We start from the raw sequence: 18,101 nt of genomic DNA, 5'->3' as shown, positions 1-18,101 counted from the left end.
GTGACACTTAAGACTGGAGTAATGATCCTGAGAATTCAACTTTAATTACAGATATAAATTCAATTTTAATGTGTATTAATATAGAAAATCATTGTTTTACATCAAAATAATATTTCATAATATTACATCCTTTCTGTATTTTTGATCAAATGAAGCTTTGATGAGCATAAGAAACTACTTAAAAAAAACATTAAAAATCGTACTGATCCCAAATGTTTTAATGGTACTGTATAATTGTTTAAACTTTTTTAGCCTGAATTTATTTGATAAAAAAGATACAGTAATACTGTATTTTTATTAAAGGCATCATCGGATGCCCATTTTCCACAAGTTGATATGAATCTTTAGGGTCTTAAAGGATAACTGTTGCCAAAATGCAACCTGGGCTGTTTTTTTTTGCTGTAAACGAGACAAACTTATATCTAAAAGCATAATTACGACAAACGAGCCGTTTTTGAGATTGACCGTGATTTAGTTTTGTGGTCAATGGCCGGTGAATGGGAGTACTAGGGGCATAAATTTGAGCGCCTCAAAATCGGTATTTTTACAACACTAAGAAGGCTCGACACACCATGACACTTTGCTCGAAGTATCGCATGGGTCTCTACACATGAACTCGAGCATTGAGAACATTGTTTGTGTACACAGAGTTTACTAAAAAGAAAGTTTTTGAACAACTCACTTTCACTGTTTGGGTTTCCGCTCGCAGCCGTTTTGCCAGTCAAGAGGTGTCTCCATAGGATGAAATATTAGGCTTATATGAGGCTCTTTTTACAACTAGAAGTTTAATATTGTTTTTCACTTGTGACAAAACAATGAATTAGCCGTGCATTTATATGGAAATATGCTTGAGGAGCTATCCATCCTCGCATTCGGAGATCGACACCTCTTGACTGGCAAGACGGCCGCGAGCGGAAACTCAAACAGTGAAAGTGAGTTGCTCAAAACCTTTCTTTTTAGTAAACTCTGTGTACACAAACAATGTTCTCAATGCTCGAGTTCATGTGTAGAGACCCAGGCGATACTTCGAGCAAAGTGTCATGGTGTGTCGAGCCTTCTTAGTGTTGTAAAAATATCGATTTTGATGCGCTCAAATTTATGCCCCTAGTACTCCCATTCACCGGCCACTGACCACAAAACTAAATCACGGTCAATCTCAAAAATGGCTCGTTTGTCGTAATTATGCTTTTAGATATAAGTTTGTCTCGTTTACAGTAAAAAAAACAGCGCAGGTTGCATTTTGGCAATAGTTATCCTTTATTGAGAAGTCTATAACATACTTTGGTTAAAAATGTTCAATCTCTTTTACCTTGTCAAAATCAGCCCTTTTTAAAACAAGCTATTCTGTTGCATGTTCCTTTAAATGCTAATGAGCTCTGCTTATTTTCATTAACTAACATTAACAAAGATGAACTAATACTGTAATAAATGTATTGACCATTGTTTGTTCATGCCAGTTAAAACATTAACTAATGGAACTTTATTGTAAAGTGTTACCCTAGACATTAGGAAGAACCAGTCTTACCTGCTGCTGTAAGATTTTCAGTAAAGTCCCATTGAGCCTGTAGTGAATCCAGAGGATCGTTTTCAATAACAACTGCTGAACTGTTCTTATAGTGGCCACAATCTTGAAATGGAGAAACACAGAGTGTTAATTTATTACAAAATTAATTTCTACCTGAACCAGCCATTGTAAACAATCCACACTGACAAAGATCCACAAAACACCTTTCGTTCCAGAGAAACGTGAGGATACCTGAAGCAAGGGATCGGTCTCTGTCGGCAATTTCTGAAAAGAGCACGTCCACCACGCCGTCCTCTGGGAATCTTGAGTCTTGAATAGAGACAAGAGCAAATGATGACTGAAAAAGATGAAAGGTATGGAAAAAAACTGCGCTGCACAGCAATGTGGGAACATCAACACACACAAGTTCAATGACAGCTGATATATCTGTGACTGGTGAGCACATTCGCCACAGCAATGTGACTGTTTTCACTTCTGTCCATTTAAAATTACAGTTGACTGAGTAAGGTTTCCTATTGCACAAGTGTTTGTGTGAAGAGTTAAGTTGTCTGTCTCTTTCTCAGATCTGCTTGGGTCATTGTGTGTCTTGTCTGTCATTATTTACCAAAAACACTGAGCACTCGCTCACATGCTCAGTCACGCACACACTACGGAAACACATATCTGCACTCAAAATAATGAAGTTAAAAATGTATGTTGCCCTTTCAAAATATGCATTTCATTACATTAAAAACAAAATATAAAAACAAAATGGCATCTGAAAATAACTGCTGCTGCAGCTTTTCTAAGAATTATTTTTTTCTGAGACTTTTTAGTGGATGCATGAATTATATATATGAAATATAAAAGTTTTTATAATTTATTTCAGTTAAAGTTTTTCCCCCTCGAGTTATGTATGCATTTTATTTATTTTTGTTCTGGTTAATTTTAGTTTGATAGTTTGAGTAATTGCTTTGTTTTTGTCATTTTTGTTATTATTATTAGTTTTTAGAAATGTTTATATCCGTTTTAATTTAAAACTAAATGAAAATGAGAAATAACACCTTGGAAACCTCAAATAAAACCGGTTTTATATGTTTTTTAAGTTTATTTTTTAAGTTTATATATATTATTTCAGTTTAAGTTTTTTTTTTCTCCGTCAAGTTATGCATTTTATTATATTTTATTTTTCAGTTTAATTTCAATTAAAAGTTGCAGTAATGGCTATGTTTTTTGCCACTTTTGTTGTTATTATTAGCTTTTAGAACTTTCATTTAATTTTAAGTTAAACTAAATGAAAAATGCCACCTTGAAAACCTGAAACAAACCAGTTTTTTTATATTTTATTTCAGTTGAAGTTTATTTTCCCTATGTATTTCCCTATGTTATGTATGCATTTTATTTTATTTTATTTCAGTTAAAGTTTTTTTCCCCTCAAGTTATGTATGCATTTTATTTTACAATTTAATTTTAGTTAAAAGTTTCAGCAATTGCTGTTTTTGTCTTTTTTGTTGTTAATATTAGTTTTAATAAATTTTTATTTACATTTTAGTTAAACTAAATTAAAATGAGAAATGCCACATTGAAAACCTGAAATAAAACAGGTTTTTATATTTTATATACACTTAATTTAAGTTATGTATGCAGTTTATTTTATTTTATTTTATTTTTCAGTTTAATTTAAATTAAAAGTTCCAGTAATTGCTTTGTTTTTGGTCATTTTTGCTATTATTTTTATTATTAGTTTGTAGACATTTTTATTTAAATATTAATTTTAATTTTAAGTTAAACTAAAATGAAAAATGCCACATTGAAAACCTGAAATAAAACAGGTTTTTCTATTTTATATGCATTTAATATATAAGTATTTGTGTTTTATTTCAGTTATTATTTTTCCCTCTTTAAGTTATGTATGCATTTTATTTTATTTTTCAGTTTAATTTAAATTAAAAGTTCTAGTAATTGCTTTGTTTTTCGTCATTTTTGTTATTATTATTAGTTTTTAGACATTTTTATTTAAATATTAATTTTAATTTTAAGTTAAACTAAAATGAAAATAAAAAAGGCCACATTGAAAACCTGAATTAAAACTGGGTTTTTATATATTTTATTTCAGTTAAAGGTTTTTTATTTATTTATTTTCAGTTTAATTTTAGTTAAAAATTTTAGTAAGTTTAAAATATAAGTTTTTATATTTTATTTTATTTCAGTTCAAGTTTATTTCCCTCAAGTTATGTATGCATTTTATTTAATTTTATTTCAGTTCAAGTTTTTTTCTCCGTCAAGTTATGCATTTTATTTTTTAGTTTGTTTTTAGTTTTTCAGTTTAATTTTAGCTAAAAGTTTCAGTAAGTTTAATATATATGTTTTTATATTTTATTTCAGTTCAAGTTTATTTCCCCCAAGTTATGTATTTATTTTATTTTTAGTTTAATTTTAGTTAAAAGTTTCAATAATTGCTGTTTTTGTCATGTTTGTTATTGTTATTATTTTTAGTTTTTAGAAATTGTTATTTACATTTATTTTTCAAACAGGTTTTTATATATTTTGTTTCAGTTTAGGTTTTTATTCCTTCAAGTTATTTTATTTTATTTTATTTTATTTTAAAGTAAGTATAATAGCTCTGGTCCATTTACTCCACATTTAAGGTTTTCTTGAAATATTTTTTAAGGTTTTCAAGGTTTCTCAGGTTCACATAACAGAATAAATCACTGACATAGTTCATCACATTAACTATGAACATTTTCCAATAACATTTGTCAACCAGATTTACAGTTCAAATACTTTGTCAACATTTTGAACAATACATCTATTGATTTATCTGAAAAGATAAAAGATAAAAGTTTGTGCTACAAAATAAACATTACTTGGTTTGTTATTTAGCGAATGGAAATACCTTCCTATTTTGAGTGCAAAGATTGACCAAACACTTTATGTACCTTTATTTGCATGATCAAGGTCTTCTTTATGCAAGGAAAGTCGGTCTCCACACACAGCACCGGTGTGGAACTGCACACAAAACACTGTCTCATGAGTCCTCATGGAATCATTTTTATGATAACACACAATCTGAAAAAGAAAAAGAACAAATGAAGATGATACAGTGTGTGGTTTTCATAAGATTAGTGCTGTCTCTGTGTGTGTGTGTGTGTGTGTGTGTAATAGACAGAGAGACGTCTCACCATGAAATCACCTTTGAGCATCTGCGGGGGTTCCACAACAAAACACACTCTGTCCATCTGACCTACAGCAACCTGACTGAAAGTTATACACAAGCACTAAATATACACTGAATAATCACATGATGATTAACATAATATGTCCAGCATGTTACAGAAGCACTTTTATATTTTATTTATATAATATCCAGTGTCTTACTGCACTCCTGATGTGTATACTGTCTGTGTGTCTTGATACACTCTGATTAACAGCTGACAAACTGAAAACAAACAAACCCAGGGGAAAATTGTATTACCTTTTTTATAGTTCATTTAATTATTAAACTATAAAAAAGATAAAATATATAAATATATAAAAACCTGTTTTATTTCAGGTTTCCAAGGTGGCATTTCTCATTTTCATTTAGTTTAACGTAAAATAAAAACTAAAATGTAAATAACAATTTCTTAAAACTACTAATGATATCAAACATGGCAAAAACATAGCAATTAATGAAACTTTTAACTAAATGTAATCTAAAAAATAAAATAAAATAAATACATAACTTTAACTGAAATAAAATATAAAAATTTATATTTTAAACTTTAACTAAAATTTAACAGAAAAATAAAAATAGTAACATTAAATGCATACATGACATACATAACATGAGGGAATTAAACTTGAACTAAAATAAAATATAAAAACATATATTTTAAACATACTGAAACTTTTAACGAAAATTAACCTGGAAAAATTACAAAAATTAATTCCATACATGCATTACTTGAGAGGGACAAAATTTTAACTGAAATAAAAAAATATATACATCTGTTTTAATTCAGGTTTTCAAGGTGGCCTTTCTCATTTAGTTTAACTTAAAAGTAAAACAAAATTTTAAACCAAAATTTCTAAAAACTAATTGTAACAACAAAAATACAAAAACAGCAATTACTGAAACTTTTAACTAAAATTAAACTAAAAAATGAAATAAAATAAAATGCATACTTAACGACGGAAATAAAATTTAACTGAAATAAAATATAAAAACATTTTAACTTACTGAAACTTTTAACTAAAATTAAACTTGAATTAAAAAATGAATAAAATGCATACATGCATAAATTGAGGGGGACACAATTTTAACTGAAATAAAATATATATAAACCTGTTTTATTTCAGGTATTGAAGGTGGCATTTCTCATTTAGTTTAACTTTAAAAATGAAAAATACATTTTAAACTAAATTTTCTAAAAACTAATAATAACAGAATTGGCAAAAACATAGCAATTACTGAAACTTTTTACTAAAATTAAACTGAAAAATAAAATAAAATAAAATAAACTGCATAAATAACTTGAGGGAATTCAACTTGAACTGAAATAAAATATAAAAACATATTTAAACTTACTGAAACTTTTAACTAAAATTAACCTGGAAAAATTAAAAAAATTAATTGCATACATGCATAACTTGAGAGGGACAAAATTTTAACTGAAATAAAAAAATATATACATCTGTTTTAATTCAGGTTTTCAAGGTGGCCTTTCTCATTTAGTTTAACTTAATAGTAAAACAAAATTTTAAACCAAAATTTCTAAAAACTAATTGTAACAACAAAAAATACAAAAACAGCAATTACTGAAACTTTTAACTAAAATTAAACTAAAAAATGAAATAAGATAAAATGCATACTTAACGACAGAAATAAAATTGAACTGAAATAAAATATAAAAACATTTTAACTTACTGAAACTTTTAACTAAAATTAAACTTGAATTAAAAAATGAATAAAATGCATACATGCATAAATTGAGGGGGACACAATTTTAACTGAAATAAAATATATATAAACCTGTTTTATTTCAGGTATTGAAGGTGGCATTTCTCATTTAGTTTAACTTTAAAAATGAAAAATACATTTTAAACTAAATTTTCTAAAAACTAATAATAACAGAATTGGCAAAAACATAGCAATTACTGAAACTTTTTACTAAAATTAAACTGAAAAATAAAATAAAATAAAATAAACTGCATAAATAACTTGAGGGAAATAAACTTGAACTGAAATAAAATATAAAAACATATTTAAACTTACTGAAACTTTTAACTAAAATTAACCTGGAAAAATTAAAAAAATTAATTGCATACATGCATAACTTGAGAGGGACAAAATTTTAACTGAAATAAAAAAATATATACATCTGTTTTAATTCAGGTTTTCAAGGTGGCCTTTCTCATTTAGTTTAACTTAAAAGTAAAACAAAATTTTAAACCAAAATTTCTAAAAACTAATTGTAACAACAAAAATACAAAAACAGCAATTACTGAAACTTTTAACTAAAATTAAACTAAAAAATGAAATAAGATAAAATGCATACTTAACGACGGAAATAAAATTTAACTGAAATAAAATGTAAAAACATTTTAACTTACTGAAACTTTTAACTAAAATTAAACTTAAAAAATAAAAATAAAAAATAAATAAAATGCATACATGCATAAATTGAGGGGGACAAAATTTGAACTGAAATAAAATATATATAAACCTGTTTTATTTCAGGTATTGAAGGTGGCATTTCTCATTTAGTTTAACTTTAAAAATGAAAAATACATTTTAAACTAAATTTTCTAAAAAATAATAATAACAGAATTGGCAAAAACAGCAATTACTGAAAGTTTTAACTAAAATTAAACTGAAAAATAAAATAAAATAAACTGCATAAATAACTTGAGGGAAATAAACTTGAACTGAAATAAAATTTAAAAACATATTTAAACTTACTGAAACTTTTTACTAAAATTAAACTAATAAATAAATAAAATGCATAATTTGAGAGAAAAAAAAACTTGAACTGAAATATAATATATAAACTTAAACATAAAATATGAAAAGCTGTTTTGAGGTTTCCAAAGTGGCACTTCTCATTTTTATTTTTATACTAATAATAATAACAAAACTTATGTCTCTTTTTACAAGAATGCGTCTGTGAAGTTTCAGCTAAAAAATACCCCAGAGATTATTACTTGTATTATTTTGTAAAATTTATTGAAAAAATATTTTAAGTGGAAATACAAAATTAGTTAAATGCAAATGCTCCCCGCCACCTTTTCCAGAATAGGGCTGTGCCTTTGCTCATAGCTCAGATACTCGGTTTGGTTTGGACTATCATGTCTATAGCGCTGAATTCATGCATTTAAACCATATTAGTTTAAACTTCTGATATAGGGTTTTCTGAGCACACACATTCAAAGCACACACACAAAAGTGGCTGTCAAATTGCATGTAAGTACTAAACTAAGTTCTCGTTCATGTCTTATTGCACTTAAACTGTCAATGTTAATGTTAATGTTCTATGTTAAAAACACACATGAGTTACAAAAGCAGTTGGTTATGTCTGTGAAGGTAAACAGCTGGGAAAGAAATCGCATGTTTATATTAGATCTGTGTGGCAGCAGCGTAATATACAGTAAATAAATAAACAAATCTACTGCTCTCTTGTCTCTTCTGAGGCTGGGACTCTATATAGTGTTCTGTGCTCATCTGTGCAGCCAATGACAGAACAGTTAGCATGCTTTGCTCAAACTTTTGCAATGGCGTTAGAACTGGTACACCGTTGTCACTGAAGTCAATGATCACCAAAAGAGTTTGGTTTCCCACATTCATCAAAATAGCGTTTTTTTTTTTGTGTTCCACAGAAAAAAGAAATGAGAGAAGGATGACAGAATTTTAATTTTTGGCTGAAGTAATACTTTAGGTAAGATTACTGAAGTATTTTTCTCAGGAGAAAAATTGGAGAACTAAGAGATTCTGAGAAAACTCGGTTCTCTATAAATGTATAAAAGAAATAAATGAGATATTAAATGGGATGACATATACTAAAATTATTTGGAAACTAAAAACACTATTTTACTTTAAGTTAAAAGACTGCATGTATGACATATGGGTGTTTTCCTCACCTGTAGTGTGGAAGTCAGGAATGGGATGGATATTAATGCCATGGATGAAGAGCGGGGAAGAGTTCATGCGGATCTGACGGGTAAGGAGCCTGCCAAACACCTGCACATACCTGAATCATCCACAAACACCTCAGTCACTCATACTGACACAAGACAATAATAAATCAAGCCTCACAACACCAGCACAACTTCAGATGAAGTCAATAATAGAACAGAAAAAAGATGCATTAGTCTGGGTTTTATCAGCAGTTTAAAACAAAGGGATTTCTCAGGAAGAAAGAATGGATGAATATTTCCAAACAAACAAGCCTACGACGTGAAAAGTATGGAAGGCAGTTTCCACCATAAGAAATTAATAAATAAATACACTAATTGCAACTTTTGTAGCTCAAAATTCTGACTTGTTTTCTCAGAACTGTGAGATATAAGCTCAGAATTATGAAGAAAAAAATCTGAATTGCAAAATAAAGTCTTACTTTTACATAAGACTTGTGTAGGTTTACAATTCTAACTTTTTTCTCAGAATTACAAGTTTACATATCACAAGTCCAACTATTCTCAGATTGGTATAAACTCACAATTGTGAGTTATCATCTCGAAATTCTGACTTTTATTTCTAAATATTCTTAGAACTAAGAAATATAAACTCAGAATTATGAGAAAAAAAGGTCTTACTTTTTTCTTGCATTTCTGTGTTTACATCTCAATTCTGACTTTTTTTTCTCAGAATTGCAAGTTATAGACTCAAAATTGCGTGTAAACATCTTGAAATTCTGACTTCTTTTCTCGAAATACTCAGAAAAGATTTAAACTCAGAATTGCATGAGTCAAATTCCTGACTTTTTTCTCAGAATTACACATTTTTATCTCACAATTCCAACTTTTTTCTCAGAATGGCAAGTTATAGACTTAGAATTGCGAAAATTCTGACTTTTTTCTTAAAATTCTCAGAACTGTGAGATATAAACTCAGATATAAACTCAGAATTATGAGGGAAAAATCTGAATTGCAATATAAGGTCTTACTTTGTTCTTGCATTTCTCAGAATTACAAGTTTATATATCACAAGTCCAACTTTTCTTCTCAGAATTGCAAGTTATAGACTCACAATTATGAGTTAACATCTTGAAATTCTGACTTTTTTTTCTCAAAATTCTCAAAACTGAGATATAAACTCAGAATTGTAATAGAAAGTATTACTTTTTATGCAATGCTAAGTTTGCTGTCACAATCCTGACTTTTTTTCTCAGAATTACAAGTTTATATCTCACAATTCCAACTTTTTTTTCTCAGAATGGCAAGTTATAGACTCAGAATTGCGAGTTAACATCACGAAATTCTGACATTTTTCTCAGAATTCTCAAAACTGTGAGATATAAACAGAGTTATGTGAAAAAGTCAGAATCGCAATATAATGCCCTACTTTTTCTTGCACTTCTGAGCCTATATCTCACAATTTTGACTTTTTTCTCAGAATTACAAGTTTTTATCTCACAATTCTGAGTTAACATCTCTTAATTCTGACTTTTTCAGAAAATTTGCAGAACTGCGAGATATAAGCTTGGAATTATAAAGAAAAGTCAGAACTGCAATTTAAAGTCTTACTTTGTTTTTGCACTTCTGAGTTTACATCTCACAATTTAAACTTTTCTTCTCAGCACTGCAAGTTACATACTCACAATTGCGAGTTAACACCTCCCAATCTAACCTTTTTACTCTGAATTGTGAGTTTGAATCCCCCAAGTTTACATTTCACAATTCAGTTTTTTTTTGTTTCTGCCACGAAAGAATAAAAAAAGATTTTTTTCTTAGAATTGCAAGTTTGTGTCCTAAATTCCAACTTTTCCTCTCAGAATTTGGAATAAACAACACAAGCAATCGCGAGTTAACATCTCACAATTCTGACTTTTTTCTCAGAGTTGTGAATTTGAATCTTGCAATCCTAAGTTTATATCTCACAATTCTGAGCAAGAGATATAAATAGATATGAGAGATATGAGATTGCTAGATATAAATTTAGAACTGCAAGATATAAACTTAAAATCTGTGGAGAAACCATTTTTCGATGGAAAAGTGTTACTCATTATAAAAGCTTAAAAAAAATTTCACATTTCTTGACAGCCTTCCACTGATTTAGTGCTATTCTGGGTGCGCCTCACTATCAAAGAGAATAAATAGCTTCTTTACAGTGTTGCCAAAAACAGCTTCTTTGTGTTGTTCCAGCAACCGATCAGAGTATTATATTTATGTTGCCATTTTCAAAGCTTTACAATAACTCATCTACTAAAAAGTGTTTCTAGAGTCAATAGAGATGGGACAACATAAGGGAAGGAAAAAATGATAATGCACGAAACAGCAGGGGAAAAAGTAAAAACTCTTGCTCAGCTTGCACGTGCATGAGGGGTGACAAGCAATGTCTTTCAGTACGATGTAAAAAAGAAAATAGAAGTGTAAAATGAAGATAGTTCACAAAAAAAGGAAGTGGGAATAATATCAGGACGTCCAGACTGCATAGGGGGATTTCCTCCCATGTGTGACCCTGAACCACTGTCCAGAGCATAACCTTTACTCATGACAGACTGCTGAGTGACCAACAGCCATAACACCACCAACACTTCAGTATGCTTCAAGGTGAAAAGCAACAGTACAAGAGGAAAAAAAAGAAAGTTAATGCATAAACGAATGAGCCTTGCCTTTTCTGAGATGGCGTCATAAGGTTGACCATTTTATCACTGCAAAATTTCTTCATGGAGTAGAGATCTAATGCATGTTCCTCACTGAAAAACAAAAAGGACACGCATGAAGGTATAAACTGATAAAATCATTTTGTTAGGTCAATTGTGCCATAATTTTATATACAGTACATGCCACAACATGCAGTTGTCACATCCGCACTATGCTTTTATATATTCAAGTACAGACTTTTGAAAAGATGCCAGATGAAGCTATTAAGATTTATATCAGATATTATCGTGCTGCAGAAGAAACTTACAGGTTTGGAACAACATGGGGGTGAGCAAATGATGACAAAGGCTATCATTAAACAGTGTTTCCCCTGCCATTAGATTAAGCAAGGTCAAGTTAAATATTATTTTCTATATATCGCCAGACCACAATAGAAGTCGTTTAAGGTTAACTTTCCTATAGAACAGGTCTATACCTGATTCTTATATATCTTATTTACATGGTTTTACATGGTCACGCATCAAAAATTTCTCCTCCGCGAAAACACTAAAGGATCGCGGAATCCATTCATAAAAACGGAATTTACTCTATAACACGGAATGCTATGGAATTCGTAGATTTTTGGATGAAGTTGGTCTGTCACTTAGTTTGAACTGCGATATTGACTAGTGTCTGTGAATACTGAAACCCAAATAAGTTTGAATTTGAATCATGTATGTTCCGTGTGCCTCTGTATGTACGAATGGCGAAGACGCAGTTTTGTTTACTACTATTTTTCGTTTTGGTTTTCCCTTTCATTTGAGAAAACTAGCATCCTGTGTAACTTACACACATGTGTGCAGAAACTTCACGCAACCTGTCAAAATAAAAGTAGTGTAACATGTAACAGAACTATGTCTTGTATTACTTTTGTACAGTATAATGTACATGTTTATATATTCCCTTTTCTGACAAATTTAAATAAAACAAATAAAAGATTAAAATATAAATATTGCAACAAGATTAACCACTTATTTGTAGAAAAAAAAAATACTACAATTATTTTTAAAGGGGTCATCAGATGCCCATTTTCCACAAGTTTATATTCTTTAGGGTCTTAATGAGAAGTCTAAAAACATACTTTGGTTTTAAATTTCTCAGTGGTATAGTGTAAAAAAATGTTGTTGTTTTTACCTTGTCAAAGTCAGCCCTTTTAGAGCGAGCTATTCTGTTGCATGTTCCTTTAAATGCTAATGAGCTCTGCTCACCACGCCCCTCTCTGCCTTGGGATGACAAGCCTAATGTATATTTGAGCCGCATTTAGCCATGTTTAGCTGCAAAACTTGCTAACTAGCACATTATTAAGTCATTTGCAAAGATGCATAAAAACCCTTTATACTCACTTCTGCTGTGGGTGAAGCTACATCACAAATGATTCGCACAAACATAGGTGCATATGCAGATTGGGATCTGCGCTTTTCTTTCAAAAACGAAAGTAACGTTAATCTTCTGCGTCTTCAGTTGGTCTGATGTTGGGAGTAAATGACGACTGCTATGTTCATTACTACATCCAACAACAGAACACCTCAATCGCTCAATCGGAGAAATTCTTGTCTTCCCCTGCACCTGAGTCGACACAATAGCGATCGGAGTCTGACTGTTTCAGCTCAGTGAGGGCGGGTCTAAGGAAAGGCGCTCATGTCAATCAACTATCGTGCGAGCGGCCTCTGTCGATGTGCCATCACACCCGAAAAGAAGCTGAGAATGACCTGATTTTAAAAAGGGGATAATACTTTTAAAGATTAAAAAAAATACCACTGGGTGGATTTTTATCATTGTAGGGTGGTTGTGTACACAAACTGCCAACACACATTAATGTTCAAACCACATGTAAAAGTGAGTTTTGCATCCGGTGACCCCTTTAAGAATTTTTAAACTGAATATTCACTTTTTTCCTTTTCTTTCATGTATTAATTTTAACAGTAATCCTCTGTTTGTTTGCCAAAAAAATAAAAGGCTTTAATTTTCAATTGATTAAAAAATAAATAAATGTTTAATGCCTTTATTTGATTATCAGAAAATATAAACAAAATATATATATATTTTTTTTTTATTTAGATTAGTAGGGCCCTATTGTTCAAAATGTTAAAACTGAGAGCTTTGTACTTATTTTTTCACTGAAATATTTTTGTTATTACAAAAATAAAAGTACCGAAAAGTTTCCTAGGGGAAACACTGTTAAAAAGATTTTAAAGGAATAGTTCATCCAAAAATAAACATTTCCCCATGATTTACTCACCCTCAAGCCATCCTAGGTGTATATGACTTTCTTCTTTCAGATGAATACAATTGGAGTTAAAAAAAATGTCCTGGCTCTTCCAAGCTTTATAATGGCAATGAATGGCTGTTGAGATTTTGAAGTCCAATAAAGTGCATCCATCCATTATAAAAAGTGCTCCAAACAGCTCTTCAAGCATTCATGAGAGATTGGAGTTCCAAGACAAGTGTTTGGTTTTGTGCTCTCCTTTATGCTTTCACATTAGCCATCATGTTCACCTACGTCCTACGTCATCCACTGAAGTTAGTGGAAGATTATAGTTTATAAAGTTGTAAATATGGATATTTTTCTGATAAAAATGTATAGATTAATTTCAGAAGGCCTTTATTAACCCTTCAGAGCTGTGTGGAGTAATTATTATGATGGATGGATGCACTTTATTGGACTTCAAAATCTCAACGGCCATTCCCTGCCATTGTAAAGCTTGGAAGAGTCAGAACATTTTTTAATATAACTCCAACTGTTTTCATCTGAAAGAAGGAAGTCATACACACCTAGGATAGCTTTACAGTGAGTAAATCATGGGGCAGTTTTAATTGTGCACCCAAAAAGCAGTGTTCTTTCATGTTGTTCTAATTGTATATGGCTTTCTTTGTTCCAAATGAGAAAATTTCGAAAAACTTTTACTCTTTTACTTTTCATTCAGTTTTAAATAGCTGAATAGCTTCAGCTGAATTCATTAGAAGGTCCAAATCAAAAGAATGGAAAAAGGACATTGCTCATAAATTCATCAATATTTTCAGTGAATAATGACTTACATTTGAATCCATGGCTCACACATAGCCATCACATGAATTCAGAAGACTTGGAGTGCTTAATCAAAACGACTACTTTCATCTACTTTTACAATAGAAGCTTGGCCATTTATTGTAATCACACAGAAAGTCATACAGATTTAAAATGCTATGAGGGTAAATAGAAACCAAAATGGTCATTTTAAACTGAACTATTCCTTTACTCAGCTTGTTTGAGAAGGCAATTGTGTTTCTAAAGATGTTTTGACTTGTTAACAATGGATATGAATTGCTGAATTGTACCTGGAGGAAACATTTGATAGCTGGATGTAAGAGGATATTACCACACCCACTCTGTCTTTGCTGCCCTATGAGAGACACAGGAAGAAGTTAACCAACCGTGGCATTCCTCCAGGACGGAGTCAGAGTCCCAGAAACAAATAATGGACTTTGAACCTGAGAATAAACCATATCTTTAAATCTCACTTTGCAGTGTAGCAGCAGCACATTCTCAGAGTGTGCCCTAAGCCAGTTGTCCATGTTTTTACACACTGAACACAGCAGATGGAGCGATGGAGCGTGTCTCTCTGGCCAGCCCAAATCCACCACCTAACAGTCAGAAATGTGAAACAGTTAAACATGTATTTTCAAAAAAAAAAATTGGGGTTAGGAGGATTTTTTATTTTATTTATTCAGCAAGGTTGCATTAAATGGATCAAACTGTCAGTAAAATTCTATTTCAAATAAATGCTCTTCATTTAAACTTTCTGTTCATCAAAGAATGCTAATAAAAATGTACCATGGTTGTCACGAAATAATATTATGCAGTATTCAAGATTCATAATAATAAGAAATGTTTCTTGAGCAGCAAATCAGCATATTAGAACAATTTCGGAAGGATCATGTGACCCCAAAGTTTGGAGTAATGATGCTGAAATATCACCATCACTGAAACATATAAAAATATATAAACATTTAATTTTATTAATAATTTTTAATATTATTTTATAATATCATAATATGTTACCCTGGATAACAAAACCAGTCATAAACAAGCTTTCCATTGATGGGTGGTTTGTTATGATATTTGAAAATGTGGAAATGTGGAACATCTTAGCAATGCATATTACGAATCAAAAATTATGTTTTGATACATTTATGGTAGGGAATTTACAAAATATCTTCATGGAACATGATGTTTATGATTTTTGGCAATTTTTGGCAATATTTTAGAATATTACCATTTTTTATTTTATTTTGGATCAAATAATTGCAGCCTTGATGAACGCATTTCAAAAGCATAAAGTCTTATCAACCCCAAACTTTTGAATGGAAGTATGCATACTATCACACATCTGTAACAGTCACATGACACACAGTTTATCGTTACCCTGTGATTCATTCTGCTGAGATCATCACTATGTTCGGATAAGTTGATGACCTGCACGTAGGAAAATAAAGGTTATGTTCCATGTGACCCCAAAAGTAACAGTCATTAGTTATCTGATTAATTTGTTTTTCTTGTCAGCTCACCATGTATCGATCAGCATGTTTGGACTGCAGCATCTGCGTGATTCTGCGCAGATTGTGCTGGTACGTCTGCTCTGTGCAGGACTGGTGGAAGGTGATGCCAATGATACGCTCCGTAATGTAGTCCAGGTCAAATTCTGATCTCTCCGCCATCACAATGGTTTTCCCTCATGGGAGGAGATCTGCAGAGAGGATGAGACTGGCTTCAGTTCAATAATGTGCAGGACTCTTTGAAAGCATTTGTTTTGGCATGTAGGGATGAGCAAATCTGCAAGAATCCATGAAAGATCTGCACTGGTTGAAATTACAGCCAACAGACAAATAACAGTAGGGTTTTGTCAAGCGCTCGGACACTACAATTAGACATGTTGTACTGTTTGCATTGAACAGTTCTAGCACTGATAACAACTGTTTCCAGTATTGATAATTCTAATAATAAATCAGCATATTAAAATGATTTCTGAAGGATCATGTGACACTATAGGCTCTAGTAACAGCTGATGAAAATTCAGCTTTGCATCACAGGAATAAATTATATTTTAAGGTATATTCAAATAAAAAACATTATTTTATATTGTAAAAACATTTTTCTGTATTTTTGATCAAATAAATGCAGCCTTGATGAGCATAAGAGATAATAAATACATTTGATATAAATGATGTACTAGAGAACTTAGATTTCAGATATTAAAGTTAAATGTTTTTAATGTCTCTTATGCTCATCAAGGCTGTATTTATTTGGTCAAAAATACAAAAATATTGTGAAATATTATTGCAATTTCTAATATTGTTTTTCTATTTTAACATACTTGAAAATATAATTTATTTCTATGACGCAGAACTGATTTTCATCAGCCATTACTCCAGTCTTCAGTGTCACATGATTCTTCAGAAACCATTGTAATATTATATATAAATTATCGATTTTTCTTTTATACCAAAAATCATTAGAATATTACGATTTGTATATTTTCCTGCCATAAAAATATCAAAACTTAATTTTTGATTAGTAGTATGGATTGCTAAGAACTTCATTTGGACAAATTTGAAAGGCAATTTTCTCAATATTTAGATTTTTTGCACCCTCAGATTCCATATTTTCAAATGGTTGTATCTTGGCCAAATAATGTTCTATTCTAACAAACCATACATCAATGGAATGTTTATTTATTCAGCTTCAAGTGATGTATAAATCTTAATTTAAAAAAAAATTACCCTTAAGACTGGTTTTGTGGTCCACTGTCTACACAGTACACACACATATGTGATTAATCGTGATTAATCGATTTGACAGCACTAATGTAAATCAATCATAAAACAAACTTATTAGTTCATAGTTTTTAAAGTGTCACAACTAATATTTATGATAGTAATATGATGAGTAATATGATTTTTTAAAGGGTAAAACAATTAAATCTATAAAACTACCATTCAACATTTATTTTTAAATCTATTATGCTCACAAAGGCCGGAAAAAATAAATAAATAAATAAAATACAGTAAAAACAGTAATATTGAGAAAATTGCAATTTAAAATGTTTTCTATTAAGACACATTATAATATGTAATTTATTCCTGTGAAAGCAAAGCTACATTTTCAGCATCATTACAGCAGTCTTCAGTGTCATATGATCCTTCAGAAATCACTCTAATATGCTGATTTGAAGCTCAAAAAAAAAAAAACATTTCTTCATATTAACACTAACTTTTTTATTAAAAGAAATTAAATATTCCTAACAACATGAAGGTCCTTTTTTTCTGAACCTCTGTCCCGTTTTACAGTTTTTGCTATTAACGAACTATTAATTATGACTTTTGTCTCAATAAACTCCTATTAACTGCTTATTAAACTAGTGGTCCAGTTGTTAGGTTTAGGTATGATTAAGGATGTGTAATATGTTCAAGCAGAATATGTGCTTTATAAGTACTAATACACAGCCAATAAGCCAGTAAAAGACCTTGACCCCCTTCTGAAAAGTAGAAGAAAAAAAAAGGTTCAGTCATAAGGGTCAAGGGCTACTTAAGAATTGAAATATATTAAAAATATTTCTACAAACATATGATAAAAGCTCTGCAGTAAAAAAATAAACAAATAAATAAAACTATTCTTTATTTAACATCACCTACGATAATATCTCTAATACACTGCTGTTCAATCATTCAAAGGTCGGGAAGATTTTAAAATGTTTTTGAAAGTCTCTTCTGCTCATTA

General features: G+C 30.4%; 1 protein-coding gene across 2 annotated transcripts in view; it reads right to left on the bottom strand.

Annotated features, from left to right (window-relative positions):
• The window catches only part of tns3.2 (tensin 3, tandem duplicate 2), a 66,482-nt gene extending 50,416 nt beyond the window's left edge, over positions 1-16,066 (bottom strand). The window contains exons 1-11 of one of the 2 annotated variants that reach the window (XM_073817056.1): positions 15,893-16,066; positions 15,750-15,800; positions 14,846-14,968; positions 14,663-14,727; positions 11,317-11,400; positions 8,624-8,733; positions 4,883-4,943; positions 4,687-4,762; positions 4,444-4,573; positions 1,757-1,834; positions 1,526-1,627 (exon numbers count right to left, since the gene is read on the bottom strand). In XM_073817056.1, the coding sequence (XP_073673157.1) occupies positions 1,526-1,627; positions 1,757-1,834; positions 4,444-4,573; positions 4,687-4,762; positions 4,883-4,943; positions 8,624-8,733; positions 11,317-11,400; positions 14,663-14,727; positions 14,846-14,968; positions 15,750-15,800; positions 15,893-16,042 (1,030 nt within the window). In that variant the 5' untranslated portion in view covers positions 16,043-16,066. Of the gene's footprint in view, positions 1-1,525; positions 1,628-1,756; positions 1,835-4,443; positions 4,574-4,686; positions 4,763-4,882; positions 4,944-8,623; positions 8,734-11,316; positions 11,401-14,662; positions 14,728-14,845; positions 14,969-15,749; positions 15,801-15,892 lie in introns of those variants that run through there. The other variant, XM_073817055.1, reaches the window with a different exon arrangement.
• Between the last annotated feature and the right edge of the window lie 2,035 nt (positions 16,067-18,101).

Source organism: Garra rufa, chromosome 13, assembly GCF_049309525.1.
Source record: "Garra rufa chromosome 13, GarRuf1.0, whole genome shotgun sequence".
NCBI classification, from domain to species: Eukaryota; Metazoa; Chordata; class Actinopteri; order Cypriniformes; family Cyprinidae; genus Garra; species Garra rufa.
This window is presented reverse-complemented; position numbering and strand designations above follow the sequence as displayed.